Consider the following 19087-nt stretch of genomic DNA (forward strand, 5'->3'; position numbering starts at 1 on the left):
AGGGGGAAGAGTGTCCTCCGGGAAAGTCTCCGGAGGTGACCGTTGACCGTGACAGTTTCGACCGTGATCACGGGAGAAACAACTGTAGCTGCCATAGCTTACTGTGCACAATGTCAGCAGCTGATCATAAAAAAACAGCATGGCTAATTAACGGCATCTCCTACTGTGCACGGTGTCTGGTGCTTGTTGTAAACTAACAGAGATCACTAAGTGGTGCTGCTACAGAGCTAACTGTTAGCCTGTTAGCACATACACACTGTACTGCTACAGAGCTAACTGTTAGCCTGTTAGCGGAGGCTCGTTAAGAAGAGCCGCAGGCTCCTCCACTCCTTAAGAGGAGTAAGAAAGAGTCTCCAATAACACCAGAAAAAGTCGCTGGATTTGTCGCCAGTCGCTTTTTTTGAGAAATAGTTGCTAAGGGGGTCTGAAAAGTCGCTTAATATAGCAACAAAGACGCTAAATTGGCAACACCGCTTCTCCGGCTTTTACAAATGGTACGTGTTGTTGTCGTGTAGAAAAAGACCCTGGTCTTACAGGGACGAAAAGAGTTTACAAGGTCTGCTCCAGACGGCTCGTATTCAAATTAGGGCCGTTTCGGCGAGTGAGACCCGCCTCATTCCGGGTATTGCCCGGTAGTGGAAACAGCCCTATTATATGTCTTAAATTGTAAGTCAAATTTTTTGTCTTTGTTGATCTTGCAAATGGACATGCTGTGACGCAACAAAATGTACAGATGACATCTGACAAGGACGTTTTATCATCATCAAACTGAATGCATTTCATTTAAACTACATAAATAATAATGTTGATTATAATCTTATCTCTCTATGCTAATCCTGATATTCATAAATTACAGAACAATACACAGACTTTATGCTGTTTACTTAAGCAGTGTTTAATGATGAAAAGTATTGGTGGTGGTTCTGTAAATCCCAGCATTGTTTCACTTGGTATCAGATCACAATCACAAGTCATTCATTGTCAGAAAGGCATTTAGAAATCCTACGTTGTTCGGTAAAACATTTGTATGCCCGTGATTTTTTTTCTCCATTTTTTTTATTTTTTATTAATACCAAGAATAAGAATAGGCTCTTTTTTTTCTCTGAGATGTGTACAGTAATACATCAACATACATGTCATAGAGATCAACAGCAACATTGTACATTCAGTGATGACTGCTCAAAAACCCCCTTTTAGACAGGAGTAGTCATTAATTAGGCTCGTGACTAACGGTGCCTGTGCAGACAATGTGATTTCAATGAGGATTTGAATAGAATTCATGAGTTCACACACACACAAACACACACACACACACACACGCACACACAGTTCGATTACTTTCCCATCGTGCATCCTGACTTTGCTCATTTCGACGCAGCCAACCCAATCTTCAAAACTCTGCGGGCATTTCCCAGCAAGCAGCTGCACATGATAACTAATAGGGAAAAGGAGCAGTTATGAATGTCATTTGCAGAGACTGCTTGCTGAGTGAGAGAGCCAGAGACCACAAGAGAGGCAGAGCGAGGAGGGGGGAGCAGAGGGAGGCTGATTGAACGTCTTAATGTTACATTTTAGCAGCAATTTGGTGATGTTTTCAGCCCCCACGAGTGTCACTCAAAAGCTCTCAGGAAAAGCTTCCCAATGGAGACCATCCATCTTTACATCTGGGACCCACAAATCACAGAGGCAAGATGCTGATCGCTAAATATCTGACAGTTAAAGTGGGGCTGTATGAGGTTTTTATCCATAGTGAGTGTATTACCTATTAGCTACACTGTAAATAATCGCTGTGAAACCTAGAGTTATTTACTGTATTATACACAGTTCATCACTGTGTTGGATTTTTTACAGTATATTGCTGTATCATTTACAATAAGAATCGGTCCTTGTGACAAAATTACAGTAGTTGAAACATTACTGTAGAAAAAACACAGTAGACAGTATGAAAAGTAAAGTAGACTACTGTATTTTTCCATTTTTATCATATTTTTTATCAGAATCAGTCTGATAGTAGGTTTTTCATACTAAACACAGCATGGAAATCGATTGTAAAACAGTAAATGTATTAATATTATTTTCTTTAGTGTATAGAGTAATTACTAGCAATTACTAGTTATTTCTATAAAAAATAATGATGAAATGATTATCAAATTAACAGCATTAATTACTGTGCCGTATTGCCATAAACAGTACCATTTAAAATCACAATTTTTAACCGTTTTTTTATTCTTACAGTTAACATATCAGTACTGTAAACACAACTAAAAAATCAGTGTTCATTTTTATTTATTTTTACAGTAAAGAAACCAGTAATTATTGTAAATAAAACTAAAATTGGTGTTTTTATCTATTATTTATTTATTCCACCAGACTGCCTTGATAAAAACAGAAATTGTACCTTGCAGAACGATGCCATACAGTACAATATACTTTATGATTTATAGGGAAATTGTTATGGACTGAAAAGCTGTACTGCACATGATACATGACATGTTGTCATATCATATAGCTGCCTCCAGAGTTGTAATAATAAAAACAAACATGTAAACAAAGCAACATGTATAGAAGCGCATGCTTCAGTATTGCCTGGTGATACTGTTGAATCCAAACTAACCCTCCAAAGCATTAAATCACAAACAAGTTAACCGATCAAGGCAACACTAGAGCAGAAAGTCCTCTGTTCTATAAGGTAAAATCACTGTTTTTTAACACAGAGTTTGGTGGCTTTGGTGCAAAGGGCTGTCTGACAGCAAGGTAAGGCGGTAAAATATAAAAAATACAGCATACACTTGTACTGATATAATTTTTTTAGGTAACTAAAATATGTTTTCTGCAGCCCAGTAAACAGCAGTACATTGCTCTGCCCTGCAAAGTCTAACTGCAGTAACTACGCAAAGGGGAAAACTGAGAAAAACTGCTTTAAAGATCTTTACTTGGCCAGCCAAATGGGTTATTGGTAGGTTAGTGATATGACACATTGTTATACTAAAAAAATCACAACTATTTTTTTTTACCTTCGACCCAAAAAAAGTAGTTACTGCACTCTGGTTTTGCTGTTAAAGGTTCTAATAGAAATGCAGAACCAATGCAGTAACAACAATGTTGTTGTCTTCTTTCAGCTTTTATATTTTGTTTTCAGTGAATAAACATTTTCAAATTGATTTTGTTATAAATGTATTTAAACGTTTTTAAAAATGCTATTCTATTTTAGACTTATTATAAGGTTATGTTGTATTTTGGTCTTAATTTAATTTTATCACTTTTTTTTACTTCATCACTATCTAGATAATAATTTCCCTATCAAATAAATGTATAATTTCTATTATTCTTGTCTTCAATATTCAACATAATGAAGAAATACAAGGCTACACTGTATCACAGTCAAAGTGAAGTTACTGCGCTCTGCTTTGATTTTAAGTTGGATTTTGTAGTTACTGCAATTTTCACATATTTTTTTTCTCTGAAATAAAGCAAAATTATAATCTAAAACTTTGTCACAAGATAAAACAGACATCAGGTAGTTACATTTTGGTTATAACTCAATTTCGACCAAAAATGTAGTTACTGCAGTTAGACTTTTATCTTCCGTGCTGACTATGGATAATTATGTCATAAAACCCACTTCAGAAATGTTGAACTATCCCTTGATATAGTCCCTTCCCTCTCCATCTTGCCGGTCTTTTTTATTTCTCTGAAGAATCCTAACAGCTTCACTTTTCTTCCCCTTTTTCCTCCCCGTGATGACTGCTGTAATTAAAGAGACTGGTCGGGGGGGAGGCCATGAACGGCTTTTTCTCCAACTCATTACCAGATGTTTAGAGGTCACTCTAGTTTATACACACACACACACACACACACACACACACACACACACACAGAACAGTGTCACACTGTTCCACTGCAAAAAAGGTGTGTCTAAAAACCAGATAAAAACAGTAAATCTGAGGGAAATGATCATGCTGCATGCACAGATAATTTCAATTGACAAGATTTCTTAAATTAAGATTATTAACTCTAGAAATAAGCAAGTTGAATGCTTAAAATAAGAAACTAACTCTTAAAACAAGATAAATTAAAGAAAAAAAGACACAAAATGACTTTAAAAAAGACAAAAAATGACCAGAAAGACACAAAAAGACCATAAAAGACACAAAATGAGAAGCGGAATGACCAAAAGAAACCCAGAGGACACAAAATAACTAAAAAAAGACACAGCAACAGACACAAAATGACCAAAAAAGACACAAAAAGGACACAAATGACAAAAAAAGACACGAAAAGACATGAAAAGGATTCAAAAATGGACAAAATAGCCCTTTAAGACTCCATAGAGTTAAAGTAAGAAAATTATGTTTCTTACCAAGATAAAAAAAACTTTAGATTTAGAAGTGTTAGATAGTTCATCTAGTTTTAAGAGAAATAACTTAAAAAAGACACAAAAAGACACAAAAAGGACACAAAAAGACACAAATGACCAAAAAAGACACAAAATGACTGAAAAAAAGACACGAAAAGACATGAAAAGGATTCAAAAATGGACAAAATAGCTCAAGACTCAATAGATTTAAAATAAGAAATTAACTGTTAAAACCAGATAAATTAAAGCTGCCAGCAGTGATGAACTGGCCCGAGCAGAGTGACCTGATGATTATTTGTTTCTTACCAAGATTTTAAAAAAACTTTAGATTTAGAAGTGTTAGATAATTTATCTTGTTTTAAGAGTTAATTTCTTATTTTAAGTGTTCAACATGCTTATTTCTAGATTTAACAATCTTAATTTAAGAAATCTTGTCAAGGTAAATTATCTGTCCATGCAGCAAGATCATTTCCCTCAGATTTACTGTTTTATCTGGTTTTAGACAGTTTTTTTTGCAGTGTGAGTGAGAAGAAGCAAAAATAAAACCCCAGATACATTCATGTGGACTGATTCTTAGTGTTGATAGTGCGTTGTCATTCACTTTAAGGTGAAAGTGGAGAGTGGGACACCTTGTCTAAAACATGGTTCAACACAGAAGAGAAAAAAAACTTCAAATAAAAGACGAGGCAGTCAATTCTGTGTCAGGATAAAAACATGATGTATGCTTTCTTTGGCAGACAGCACTGTCATACCCATCCACTGATGGTGATGTGTGAATGATATAATCTCCTATTGCTCAACAGGTAAAATTAATGTTTGCGTCTGACTTTTATCAGAAGGAAACACACGCTTAGCTTCCTCCTCCCGCCTGTCTGGGAAAACACCATTTTACCAGAGAGAAATGATGAGACTGTTCCTTAGCACAATCTGATGAGGAAATATGCAGAGCCCTATCATGATCATGGGAGTGTTTGTCATGTAAACGCATTCTTACCTCTGTTATGGGCTCCAGTGTTTCTCCAACAAACATGTTGTGCCCTCTATATGTCAAGAATTGCTCATGCAAGGATATAATATTGCTAAATATTTGTAACTGCTGATATAAACGCAAACATTCACTTGTTTGGAAATTAAAATCGAACAAAAATTAAAAGTACCAGTCATTTGTCATGATCCTATTTGTAGGTTAACCCCTTCTTTGTTAACCCTTTGATGCACAACATGGGTCTAAAGTGAGATTTTATGTTTTATATCTTTGCAATAAATTATCTTCATCATTCAGTATTTCAGGTTTTCCTCAATTAGTTTGTTTTTGATCATCATACATCCTAATTTTATGTTTTCCGTTATTATTTTTTTAATAAAATCCCTTTTTGTGTCACTACTCTTCTAATGCACAACATGGGTCAATAATGACCTATATCCATTTTTAGCTATGTAGCTTGGTAAGCTAACTACTTAGCTAACTTCTTGACTGAGTAGCTTGCTAAGCTAACTACTTAGCTAACTTCTTGGCTAAGTACCTTGCTCAGCTAACTACTTAGCTTACATCTTGGCTAAGTAATTAGCTTAACAAGCTACTTAGCCAAGTAGTTAGCTATGTAATAATGAGTTTTTATGTTCTATATCTTTGCAATAAATTATTTTCATCATTCAGTATTCCAGGTTACCCTCAATTAGTTTGTTTTTGATCATCATACATCCTAATTTTATGTTTTCCGTTATTATTATTTTAATAAAATCCCTTTTTCTGTCACTACTCTTCTAATGCACAACATGGGTGAAAAATTACCCATATCCTTTTTTAGCTAAGTAGCTTGCTTAGCTAACTACTTAGCTAACTTCTTGGCTAAGTAGCTTGCTAAGCTAACTACTTAGCTAACTTCTTGGCTAAGAGGCTTGCTAAGCTAACTTCTTGGCTAAGTATTTAACTAAGTAGCTTGCTAAGCTAACTACTTAGCTAACTTCTTGGCTAAGTAGTTAGCTTAGCAAGCTACTTAGCCAAGTAGTTAGCTATGTAATGAGTTTTTATGTTCTATGTCTTTGCAATAAATCATTTTCATCATTCAGTATTCCAGGGTTTCCTCAATTAGTTTGTTTTTGATCATCATACATCCTAATTTTATGTTTTCCTTTATTCATTTTTTTTAATAAAATCCCTTTTTGTGTCACTACTCTTCTAATGCACAACATGGGTCAAAAATGACCCATATCCATATTTTAGCTAAGTAGCGTGCTAAGCTAACTTCTTGGCTAAGCAGTTAGCTTAGCAAGCTACTTAGCCAAGTAGTTAGCTATGTAATAATTCAAAAACTTTTTTTCTTCATAAAGTATGAGAGGCAAAATGGAAATAATGATCTGTTGTTTATCAAAAACAAGATATTTAAAGAATACTTGGAATATTCAATCATAAAATAAGTTGATACCAAAGAATAGAGCAAAGAAACACACAGCAGCATTAAATAACATGGGGAATGAATGTTGTGCATTAGAAGGGGTGTCAATATGCTGTGCAGCAAAGGGTTAACACAGAGGGTTCGGATTTCATGTTAAAAATGTCCTGCTCAGACTTGAGAAATGCACACGTAATTTGATATTCACACAAATATTCCATTGTGAGAACACGGCAACATTTTTTTGAAAGTTCAAGTTCAAGTCCCGTGAATGAATCTCCAGTTTCATGTGACCCGCGGTCAGAGTCCTGCACGGATTCAGGCTGGTTGCCTCAGACCCTGATGTGACCCCTGCCCACAAAACCTGTGGAAGTTTGCCAAGCCAGCAGCAGACTTGAACCTGAAGTAGCTCCAGACCCACATAGCGCCTGGTGATTGTCCGTTCTGCTCCGAGAGGAAAGCGGCCTCTTGACTTTCAGTCCGTGCAGCAGCAAACCGTCCTCATCGTGGATTCATGTGATGCTGGATAACATTCTGGTAAGGCAGTGTTCCACATTGCACCACATGAAAGCATCAAGTGACAAAAATCCTCAGTTAGATGGGGGAAATTAGAAGCAGGGACTTTTGGGGGAGAGGAGTCTGAGGAATCCTAACCCCTTTTCGCTAAACGTACGTGAGCCAAGACCTGCAAAGCTCCCCACAAGCCTCCGCCTCACCACTGTTTCCGGAAGGTGAAAATATCCCGGGTTTTGGAGCCTTTCGCCCTTTCCAAAACTTTGAAAAGGAAAATCCAAAAAGACAAAGAGGCCTTGTCAAAATGCAAAACAAATGCATTCAAAGTAAAATAAAAAGTAAAATAATTACTCACTTAGGATTCTAAAACCAAAAAAAAAGTGTACAAACCGGCTACGTTTCGACCGTGAACGGCCTTCTCCAGGCCGTGCTAACTCACCTAGCTAACTGCTTTTCTCTCTCAAGATGTTGTCCCTTCATTCAGATGGGGGAAACTAGAAGCAGGGACTTTGGGGGAGAGGAGTCTGAGGAATCCTAAACCTTTTTGCTAAACGTACGTGAGCCAAGACCTGCAAAGCTCCCCGCAAGCCTCCGCCTCACGACTGTTTCCGGAAGGTGAAAATATCCCGGGTTTTGGAGCCTTTCTTGCTTTTCGGTGGGGGTGTGGGGGTGGGGTTGGGTAGGGGACTGTCTCCTACCTCCAGAAGGGGATTGGGGGGTGCTCGGTCCATCCACCCGACGGACCTCCCGTAGTCCTGGTCCCATCTCTGCTGGCGTCTTCCATAGCGAATCTCCATCCAGCCATCCATATTTGTTCTTTTCCAGAACAAAAAACAAAAAGGCGCTTTCCAAAACTTTGAAAAGGAAAATCCAAAAAACACAAAGAGGCCTTGTCAAAATTCAAAACAAATGTATTTAAAAAAATAAAATAATTACTCACTTAGGATTCTAAAACCCAAAAAAAAGTGTGCAAACCGGCTACGTTTCGACCGTGAACGGTCTTCTCCAGGCCGTGCTAACACACCTAGCTAACTGCTTTTCTCTCTCAGGATGTTGTCCCTTCATTCAGATGGGGGAAACTAGAAGCAGGGACTTTGGGGGAGAGGAGTCTGAGGAATCCTAAACCTTTTTCGCTAAACGTACGTGAGCCAAGACCTGCAAAGCTCCCCACAAGCCTCCGCCTCACGACTGTTTCCGGAAGGTGAAAATGTCCCGGGTTTTGGAGCCTTTCTTGGTCTCGGGTGGAGGCGTGGGGGTGGGGTTGGGGGAGGGCGAGGGGGTGGTGGACAGGGAGGGGGAGGAGGGCTGAGGGGTGGAGGTGCCTCCATAGGGGCAGCTCTGAGAGTCCGGGTGTTCACCAGAACACTCCACAGTGGGGATGTAGCGGCTGTCCCACATCCCCGGGCCACACAGTTTACAGAGGTCATGTAGGCTGCAAGGGATTCTGGGTAGGAGGCGGAACTGGTAGAGGAGACTGCGGGCCTGGAAGAGCAAAAAGGTGGAGAGATTAACTGAAATATGTAGAAGAGTCAACAGCTGTTTGGATTATGAAACAAAAGCAGCTTTCTCATATCAACTCCGGACAATCAGGTCCACACTGCAAAAAAGGTGTGTCTAAAAACAAGATAAAATAAGAAATTAACTCTTAAAACAAGATAAATTAACGCTCCAATTAGCGATGATTTGTTTCTTACCAAGTGTTTTTTTTTTTTTGGGTGATTTTTTAAAATATTTTTATGTCTTTTTTGTGATTTTATATCCTTTGCTTCTTTTTTGGCAAGTTTATGTCTTTTTGTGTCTTTTTTGTGTATTTTTTGTTTATTTTTTTTGGTCTTTTTGTGTCTTTTTTGTATATTTTTATGTATTTTTTGTGATTTTATGTATTTTGGTCATTTTTTTGGTCATTTTTTTGGTCTTTTTGTGTCTTTTTCAGTGTTTTTTTTAATCTTTTTGTGTCTTTTTTGGTCTTTTGTGTATTTTTTTGGTCTTTTTTGTCTTTTTGTGTCTTTTTTGTGTCTTTTTACATCTTCTTTTGGTCACAAAATGACCAAACAAGACAAAAAATGTACAAAAGAAATTGATCCTGGTAAGAAACATCATCGTCAGTGCACTCAGTTTTAAGAGTTAATTTGATATTTTAAGCGAACAACATGCTCATTTCTAGATTTAAAAATCTTAATTTAAGAAATCTTGTCAAGGTAAATTATCTGTCCATGCAGCAAGATCATTTCCCTCAGATTTAGTGTTTTATCTTGTTTTTAGACACCTTTTTGCAGTGCATTGAGCTTCTGTTAGCATGCAGCTGGTGTAACTCCTGCTGACCTTCATATTGTTTTGTTACTAGAGTCGAGGGTATTGATTAATTTTAATGTTTTAATCCATTATTTGTAAATATGCAACAACAAACTGAAAAAGCAGGGTGAAAGTGGAGAAATTAACTAAAATATGTAAGAGTAAACAGCTGTTTGGATTGATGAAACAAACGTTGCTTTCTTATATCAACCCCAGACAATCAGGTCCGCATACTGCAAAAAAGGTGTTTAGTCTAAAATCCAGATAAAAACACTAAATCTGAGGGAAATGATCTTTTTGCATGGACAGATAATTTACCTTGGCAAGATTTCTTAAATTAAGATTATTAAATCTAGAAATAAGCATGTTGAACACTTAAAATAAGAAATTAACTCTTAAAACAAGATAAATTATCTAACACTTCTAAATCTAAAGGTTTTTTTTTTATCTTGGTAAGAAACAAATAATCGTCAGGTCACTCTGCTCGGGCCAGTTCATCGCTGCTTGCAGCTTTAATTTTATCTCTTTTGTACATTTTTTTTCTTGTTTGGTAATTTTGTGACCAAAAGTAGATGTAAAAAAAAAGACACAAAAAGACCAAAAAAAGACACAAAAACACAAAAAACACTGAAAAAATACACAAAAAGACATAAAATGACCAAAAAAAAGAAGCAAAAGACATAAAATCACAAAAAAAGACATAAAAAGATTTTTTTTAAATCAGTAAAAAAAGACACAAAAAGACCAAAAAAGACAAAAAAAGAAACAAAAAAGACACGAAAACACACAAAAAGACCAAAAACAGTGTAAAAAAAAAAAAAGACTATGCATTATTTTTCTTTGAAATTTAAAAGTGCTGCAACAGCATCAGTTACATCAGAACTGGAGAGTATTTCTTCTGTGAAAAAAGAGCACTGAAGAGTTGGTGATTGACAGATGGTTCAACCAATCACCTGCCAGGTGTGTGTTTTTTTTTAAAGCGTCTGTCTTTTTCCAAACAGTTTCCAGTGACGCGTCTCAGATGGTTTCAGTGTAACAAACCATCTGGCAGAGTCAAGTTCATGTCAGACTCCTAAACACTAACACTTGACAATGATGTTTGGCTTTATGTCTAATTTGAACTTTACAGCAGATGGCAGGTGGTGTGTTGTTATCAGGCAAAGATACATTTAACTAAAATAAAAAATGGGATAGTAACTGGCCTATAATCAGATAAGCATGGTCCAATGGACAAGAGTGGATCTTACAATCTTGAATCCCCAAAAAATGTGATTTTTAAAATAAAACAGAACCCTTTGTCACTTTTATTCAATTGAAAACTGCACAAAGACAGTATATTTTATGTTCAAACTGATTATTTTTGTTCTGTTTTTATTGTTTTATCTTTTTTATCTAGCTTTTTTAAAATTTTCTTTTCTTATTTTCTTTTAATATTTATTTTCTTTTTTAACTTTCCATTGTTATTATTGTCAATAAGTCAATAATAACAATGGAAAGTTAAAAAAAATATATATATATTAAAAAAAAATATATATAGAAATATGTGGGTGGGTTGGAGGGTGTTTGCTTGTTTTTGTTTCGTTATTTTTTTATCATTATTATTGTTGTTATTTTCTCCTTTTTTATGTAAAGCGATTTGTGTTGCATCCCTCTTGTATGAAAAGTGCTCTACAAATAAAGTCTGATTGATTGATTGATTGATTGATTGATTGATTGATCAATTGATATGTACATTTTACAAAACATCCCAACATTTTTGGAGTCAAACTGTAAATGACAAAAGCTGAAGAAGCATTATTCTATCTGTCAGGACATTTCATTACATTATTGGGTTTTATTATATTTTATCAGGGTTAAGAGAAAATGTTATTATTAGATTTTCGTGACATGTTGTGACATTTTCAGGAAAGGATTATATTACTGGTTGCTAGAGGCTCTTACCAGCAGAAGTTTGCAAATATCGCAGTTTTTGTGTAAAGATTGTCCTGCCAGCCGCTTAAACAGCTGAAAACTGTCCAGACAACGAGCCTCCCTGCTCACACATTAGACAGACTTTGCAGGGAGACGTCTGTTTTTTATCCAATCTAACTGATTCAGACATTTGCATTCTCATATCTAAGTTCAGGCTTTACAAAGCATGTGTGAAAGGGACTAAAGTTGTAGCTAATGCAAAACAGTTTGTTGCAGATATCACAAATAATGGATTAAAAACATTAAAATAAAATAAAAACACTAAATCTAAAAAAAAGATTCAAAATCACATTTTATGTTGGACTAAAGGACCAAACAAAATGACAAAAAAAGACTAAAAAAAGACACAAAATGACAAAAAAAGACACAAAATGACCAAAAAAAGACACAAAATGACTAGAGAAAAGACACAAAATGACCCAAAAAAGACACAAAATGACCAAAAAAAGACATAAAATGACTAAAAAGACACAAAAAGACCATAAAAGACACAAAATGTGAAGACAGAATGACCAAAAGAAACACAGAGGACACAAAATGACAAAAAAGACAAAATAACTAAAAAAGACACGACAACAGACACAAAATGACCAAAAAGATACAAAATGACTTACAAAGACACGAAAAGGATTCAAAAATGGACAAAATTTCTTGTTTTGAGCGTTCAACATGCTTATTTCTAGATTTAACAATCTTAATTTAATAAATATTGTCAAGGTAAATTATCTGTCCATGCAGCAAGATCATTTCCCTCAGATTTACTGTTTTTATCTGGTTTTTAGACACACCTTTTTTTTTTTTGCAGTGCATATCTAAGTTCAGGCTTTACAAAGCATGTGTGAAAGGGACTAAAGTTGTAGCTAACGCAAAACAGTTTGTTGCAGACATCACAAATAATGGATGAAAACATTAAAATAAATCAATACCCTCGACTCTAGTAAGAAAACAATATGAAGGTCAGCAGGAGTTACACCAGCTGCATGCTAACAGCAGCTCGGTGCCTGTGAAGGCTGCAGCAGTGCTAACACAGCATCCATAAACATGAGGATGCAGACGCAGGCATAGTAGCAGCGATGCAGATCATAAATCCTCTGCATGGCACCATGGCAGCATCCCATTTAGCACCTCAAGGCCTCTGAGGGCCGGTTACAGTGTGTCAGAGCTGCTCTGCTGCAGCACTGGGCAGGGCTACGTGATGCTAACACACTGGAGCATGATCAGAAACCACACAGTATCCTCATAGTTTAAGATGAATGTATACTTATTTACTTTGTGTGCACACAGGTGACATAAAGTGAAGAAAAGCTAGTAGGGCTGCAACTAACGATTATTTTCATTATCGATTAATCTGTCGATTATTTTAACGATTAATCGATTAGTTGTTTGGTCAATAAAATGTATAAAAATATCAATGAGTGTTTGCCAAACCACAAGATGACGTCCTCAAATCTCTTGTTTTGTCCACAAACCAAAGAGATATTCAGTTTATTGTCATAAAGGAACAAATAAACCAGAAATATTCACATTGAAGAAGCTGAAATCAGAGAATTTGGACTTTTTTTTCTTTAACCCATAAGAACCTATGGTGACACCCGTGTAACAAACACTTTAAATCTTCTAGAATCTCGCATATTCAGCTTTATTCTTCACATTAACTCATTAAATCCCTAAGTGACACACTCAACACCCTGGAGTGGTGGTCATGTGACTGTGACAGGAAGTGACTTCTCCAAAATGTGGCTGTGACTGGAAACAGAAATGTATAAAGTAGCTAATTTCAAAAAGCTTTATTTTTTAAGTTTAAACCCATTTAACAATTTTAATCCGTTAATAGGGTGTCCTGTGTTGCATTTAATTTGTTCTGACCAGATTTCTTGAACAAATTAAAGTCACAATTTTGATAAATGTTGTGGAGATGCAAAAAAAAAAGGCAAATTTGTGTCTCTGTAAGCAGAAAATGTGTATTTTTTCCCCATTTTAAAATAAGAAATATCATAAACATAAATACAATAAACACCCATTGCAACGTATATTTCACATCACAGATCTTTGACATTTAGGGGAAGTATTTTTTTTTTAAAACATCAGAAATGTGTTCTATGTGGTCCACTTATAGAACACACCCTTTAAGGACAACTGGGTCTGGATTCTTATGGGTTAAAAAACTGCTCAAACCAATTAAATGATTATCAAAATAGTTGACGATTAATTAAATAATCGATTATTGTTCGATTAATCAAATAATTGTTGCAGCTCTAAAAGCTAGATCATTTGCTGTACCTTGCGTAGCACCAGTTCTCCATTCATGTGCATGGAGAGGTTGCTGAAGTGGAGCAACATTTGGTCAGTGGCGAGCTGCTGTTCTGTCACATCCTCCCCATAGAGGACAATGATGGCCACGCACAGGAACAGGTGGAAGTAGTCCGTCTATAAAGAGAGAGTTTAGGTTTAAGTTAATTTGCACAGTTAGAATTCCATAAAATGACAAAGATAACATGTAGTGTAAAGTGCAGGGAGAGGCAGAAAAAACCAAGATGGGTTTATTTAAAGCCTCCACCTAAAATGTCATAGTTGTCATAGTATAGAAAGTAATAAACTGATAATAGAAACAACATATGTATAACATCAACAAGTTATAATGACAATAACAAAAATAATATAAAAACAAAACTGAACATGATATAAAAGTGTATTTGTGTGTGAATTAGAGTTTTAAAACAGCAGTTAAATGGGCTTTTAGACAACTTTTGAAACATTTTATAGGGATGGAGTTCTTTGCCAGATGGGAAAAGGTTTTTATTCCATCATTTAGTCCGTAAATTTAACAATAAATTGACCTCTCATAGGACTGCACAATTAATCAAATTTTAATCGTCATGAAGCAGCACAGTCCTCCTGCAGCAGTCTCTCCCAGCTGCAGAGCCAGAGGGGATGTTAACCCCTTAGCGTCCAGTCTGCAAACTGCTAACAGGCTAACAGTTAGCTCTGTAGCAGTACAGTGTGTATGTGCTAACAGGCTAACAGTTAGCTCTGTAGCAGTACAGTGTGTATGTGCTAACAGGCTAACAGTTAGCTCTGTAGCAGTACAGTGTATATTTGCTAACAGGCTAACAGTTAGCTCTGTAGCAGTACAGTGTGTATGTGCTGATGCTGCAGGAGGTGTTCACTTAGCAATCTCTGTTTGTTTACAACAAGCACCAGACACTAAAAACTGTTCCTATTGTTTGTTTAAAAGTAGTGCAATAAAAATACTGATGTTTTCCCTAACATGATGAATAAACGTGATTGGCCATAAATTTAAAATAAGTCTTAAAGTGCTTTGGAAAGTTTTCATGATCTGAATATACCATAAAAATAAAAACACATATTTGAGAGATATTGATGTCATGAACAGTAAGTATCTGAAGTTTTTGAAAAAGAGGTACAGATCTGGTTTCGAGTTTCTTTAGGTAACGACAAAAATGTCTCAGATGTCTGTATTTATCTGTTGCTATAGGGTACAATATGAAGGTGGTGAGGTTTGGGTTACCATCTTTGTATTGGTCAATTTTGTGATTTTATTTTGTTAATTTAACGGTCTGCTGCCGAAGAACAAGTGAGAGAGGGAGCTCAGCAGGCAGCTGGCACAGCACGAGAACACAATGTGAGATTTCACAGAGTGTATAGGTCTGCTATGGAAGATTACTCAGAGACAGAGTCTGGTTCAGCACATTAATAAAGTAGCTCAAAGAGGCGGAGAGAGAGAGAGCGGGGCAGAGAGCCAGCATCTTTCTCTTTTTTTCTTTTTTATCTTTCAGTGAATTAATTATTCATCTTGACCAAACCAGAGTTAGGGATTGCTGGAGCACTAACCAAGATTATTGTAGGTTTATTTTGTTTGTGTTGAGTTTAAATGAAGTGTGTTTTCAATCAATCAACCAATTAATCAGACTTTACTTGTAGAGCACTTTTCATACAAGAGAAATGTAACACAAAGTGCTTCACATAATAATAATAATAGAAACAAGCAAACACCCTCCATCCCATTATAAACAAAGCACAAACTGAGGAAACACTGGAGGCAGCTTAGAAATTAATTAGATAGTATAAATAAAAATAAAGTAAAGTAAGATAAAATAAAATAAAATAAAAAACAAAAGTAAATAATAATAACAATAAAAAGTAAAAAAAGCTTTTTTCTCCCTTGAAAAAAACCTGGTTACTGATTGGATAAATCGCTAAGCAGGATGTGACGTAGTACTCGACGCCACAACAACACGCACCATTTGTAAAAGCAGGCGAAGCAGTGTTGCCAACTTAGTGACTTTGTTGCTATATTTAGCGACTTTTCAGACCCCTTAGCGACTATTTTTCAAAAAAAGCGACTGGCGACAAATCCAGTGACTTTTCCTGGTGTTATTGGAGACTCGTTACTTAAGAGAAAGAACGATTCAAAGCAGCACAGTCCTCCTGCAGCAGTCTCTCCCAGCTGCGGAGCCGGAGGGGATGTTAACACCTTAGCGTGCAGTCTGCAAATTGCTAACAGGCTAACAGTTAGCTCTGTAGCAGTACAGTGTGTGTGTGCTAACAGGCTAACAGTTAGCTCTGTAGCAGTACAGTGTGTATGTGCTAACAGGCTAACAGTTAGCTCTGTAGCAGTACAGTGTGTATGTGCTAATAGGCTAACAGTTAGCTCTGTAGCAGTACAGTGTGCATGTGCTAATAGGCTAACAGTTAGCTCTATAGCAGCACAGTGTGTATGTGCTGCTGCTGCAGGAGGTGATGCAGCCCTATAGTCTAGACTACTACTTAAAGGCTAATAAAAGTGTCTTTTCTCTCAGCTGATGCCTGGCTGCTGGAGAATTTTAAGTTATTGCCCAACCATAAAACAAAGAGGCATGAAATGCAAATATACAGTGAATCCCGGTCACAGGGCAAATGCAAAGTATGCCCAAATAGTATTTGGAAATTTAAGCTTAAAAATTTGAATTGGATTAATGGCATGTTTGGATAAGAACAAATGCAGATGAGCAAGACTTTGTAGCGTGCATGATGCTAAACCTTTCAGATAACATGAGCAGTCAGAACAACCTATTGTGACACAATATTACTTGAAAACCCGCATTCACAGAAATATCAGATATCAATCTTAAATTCTTGCTTCTGGTTCATCTGGTATGTGACATTCAACTGTTTAAACGGAGGTTTCACTCTACTATCTCCTCTATCAGCACCTGTACTAGACTTCTGGATCCCTGGAGGCATTTTGGGGTAAAAAAGTGTTTTCTTGGTTGTTCCTATAGTATTTTTTGTGCTGAATCCATTTCTGCTGGATGTCAAGCTGTAAAAGTGACGGTATCATTGTAAAGGAGGATCCATGGCTTTCATTGAAGCCCAAAGTTGGATCTTTCTGACAAACTGCTCCAAAGAATGAATGGAGGTGAACTGGCCTGAGCCGCTGACTTCTAATTTAAGGCTCACAATAACCTCTCACAAAGAAATAGTTTGGGTATATTATACTTTTCCTGAACTGACAGAGTCTATTAAGTATTGCAGTTGTTGGTTTTTGGGTCCCTGATGTCCCTTGATCCTACAGGGATCACATCAACTAGATAGTTTAGGTGGAAATTGTGGGGAAATGTGTGTAATTTATGGTTTAAAGAGGTCATGTGACCTCTGTGTTTGTCAGAAAGATACAACTTTGGGCTTAAATGAAAGCCATGGATGCCCCCTTTACAATGACACCAAACAACCAGATATAATATATTCAAAAATTGGAATTATAGCCATTTCTAATATTGGGCGATTAATCAATCATTATGCTAATTAACCAATTATTATGACTAAACCGTAACTTTTACAGCTTGACATCCAGCAGAAATGGATTCAGCACAAAAAAAAAATACTACAGGAACAACTAAGAAAACAATTTTACCCCAAAATGCCTCATTTTCTGAAGAGTTTTCCACAAATTCGGTCCTTTCTATAGCTGAGATCAGGACAAATCTCAACAAAAATCAAGCTGAAGGTCTGAACAGATGGCATGAAACAGGAAGACTTATACCGTTATATATATATATATATTATTTTATTTAATACCAGAGATCTTTAAACTAGTACTCATGAAAGGCCTTCATGAGCTTTATTACTGTTCATTTCCATAATATACATTTGAAAAGCTGTAATGCTTTTACGAAGTAATGAAATGCATTATTTCAAAGTGAACTTAATAAAAAAATGTGGGATTTTATGATATGTTGAATCTTCTCTGAAAGGCTCTCTAATCACTCTTGAATTAAACCATTAAACCCGTTCTAAACCCAGACGCATTATGACATTTTATAGGTATTTAGGAGGATTACAATAGTCTGTGGTGGCAGGCTTTAAGGGGATAACATGATCTTTTTATTGCAGACAGTTTTAACTGCACATTTCTGCCTGCAGAATACAGTGAAGCGCCTCTGTGCACTCGTTTATGCAAAGTTTTTCCTGCAAACATGTGTATGCAAAGGAGATGAGGTGCAGGCTCCTGACCTGGTAATGTGCCCAGCAGGCCTCCCACATGCGCAGGGCCTCGGTGTCGGGGAACTCTCGTTTGAAGCAGAGCAGGATCCAGCGGTGGCAGAAGAGCAGCTGCAGGCCGTCCTCCCCCAGACCCGTCAGGTGCTGGTGGAAACGGGGCAGCATGAGGCGCAGCAGCTCCCGCAGGTACATCTGGAGGACACACACTGTCTTAACACACACACCTTTTATAGGAAGATTTTAGCCTTCTTACACTGGGATTATGCTTCTATACGGGTGTCGGGTTTAGGAAACCACAATCAAGATTTATTAATGTAAATGGCTGGGAAAGTGACAAGATGTACAGTTATTTTTTATATAATCTATACCTATATATACTGCATTTTTATACAATTTATTCCTGTATATATTGCAATATGATTCACTTAATTACTGATTAAGCACTTCTGGTTAGATGCTATCTAAATCATCTTAAATGTGTGATTTTTTTCTCTCAAACTTGTCATTTTTTTCTTGTAAATTTGAATTTTTTGATCATAAATTTGAATTTTTTGATCATAAATTTGAGATTTTCTTTTTTCGTAAATTTGTATTTTTCTCATGAATTTTTAGATTTTTTATCATACATTTTTTTTTCTTGTAAATGTATGAGTTTTTTCTCTTAAATTTGTGATTTTTTCTCATAAATTTGAGATTTTTTTTCTCTTCAATTTGTGATTTTTTCATTGTAAATTTGTCTTTTTCTCATAAATTTTGTATTTTTTTCTCTTAAGTCTGCAAAATAGGGTTTCAATATGGCCTCCTGGAGGTCATGTGACAAATTAAAGCATTGCTATTGGTTCCCTATACTCTTCCCTCTTTTTTAAAATATCGCATCACTCAAAAAGATACATTGTAAAAATCTGACAGGCCAAGAACACACACTGTCTTACACACACACCTTTTATAGGAAGATTTTAGCCTTCTTATACTGGGATTATGCTTCTATACCGGTGTCGGGTTTAGGAAACCACAATCAAGATTTATTAATGTAAATGGATGGGAAAGTGACAAGCTAGAT

At 36.2% G+C, this 19087-nt stretch overlaps 1 protein-coding gene across 1 annotated transcript in view; it reads right to left on the reverse strand.

Annotated features, from left to right (window-relative positions):
• Positions 1 to 6632: 6632 nt before the first annotated feature.
• Positions 6633 to 19087, reverse strand: part of tbc1d16 (TBC1 domain family, member 16) — a 50557-nt gene continuing 38102 nt past the window's right edge. Inside the window, exons 11-13 of the mRNA XM_059348809.1 lie at positions 18040 to 18219; positions 13807 to 13953; positions 6633 to 8745 (exon numbers count right to left, since the gene is read on the reverse strand). Of these exons, the coding sequence (XP_059204792.1) occupies positions 8446 to 8745; positions 13807 to 13953; positions 18040 to 18219 (627 nt within the window). The 3' untranslated portion in view covers positions 6633 to 8445. The remainder of the gene's footprint in view (positions 8746 to 13806; positions 13954 to 18039; positions 18220 to 19087) is intronic.

The sequence above is a fragment of the Centropristis striata genome, chromosome 13 (assembly GCF_030273125.1).
Source record: "Centropristis striata isolate RG_2023a ecotype Rhode Island chromosome 13, C.striata_1.0, whole genome shotgun sequence".
In the NCBI taxonomy this organism is placed as follows: Eukaryota; Metazoa; Chordata; class Actinopteri; order Perciformes; family Serranidae; genus Centropristis; species Centropristis striata.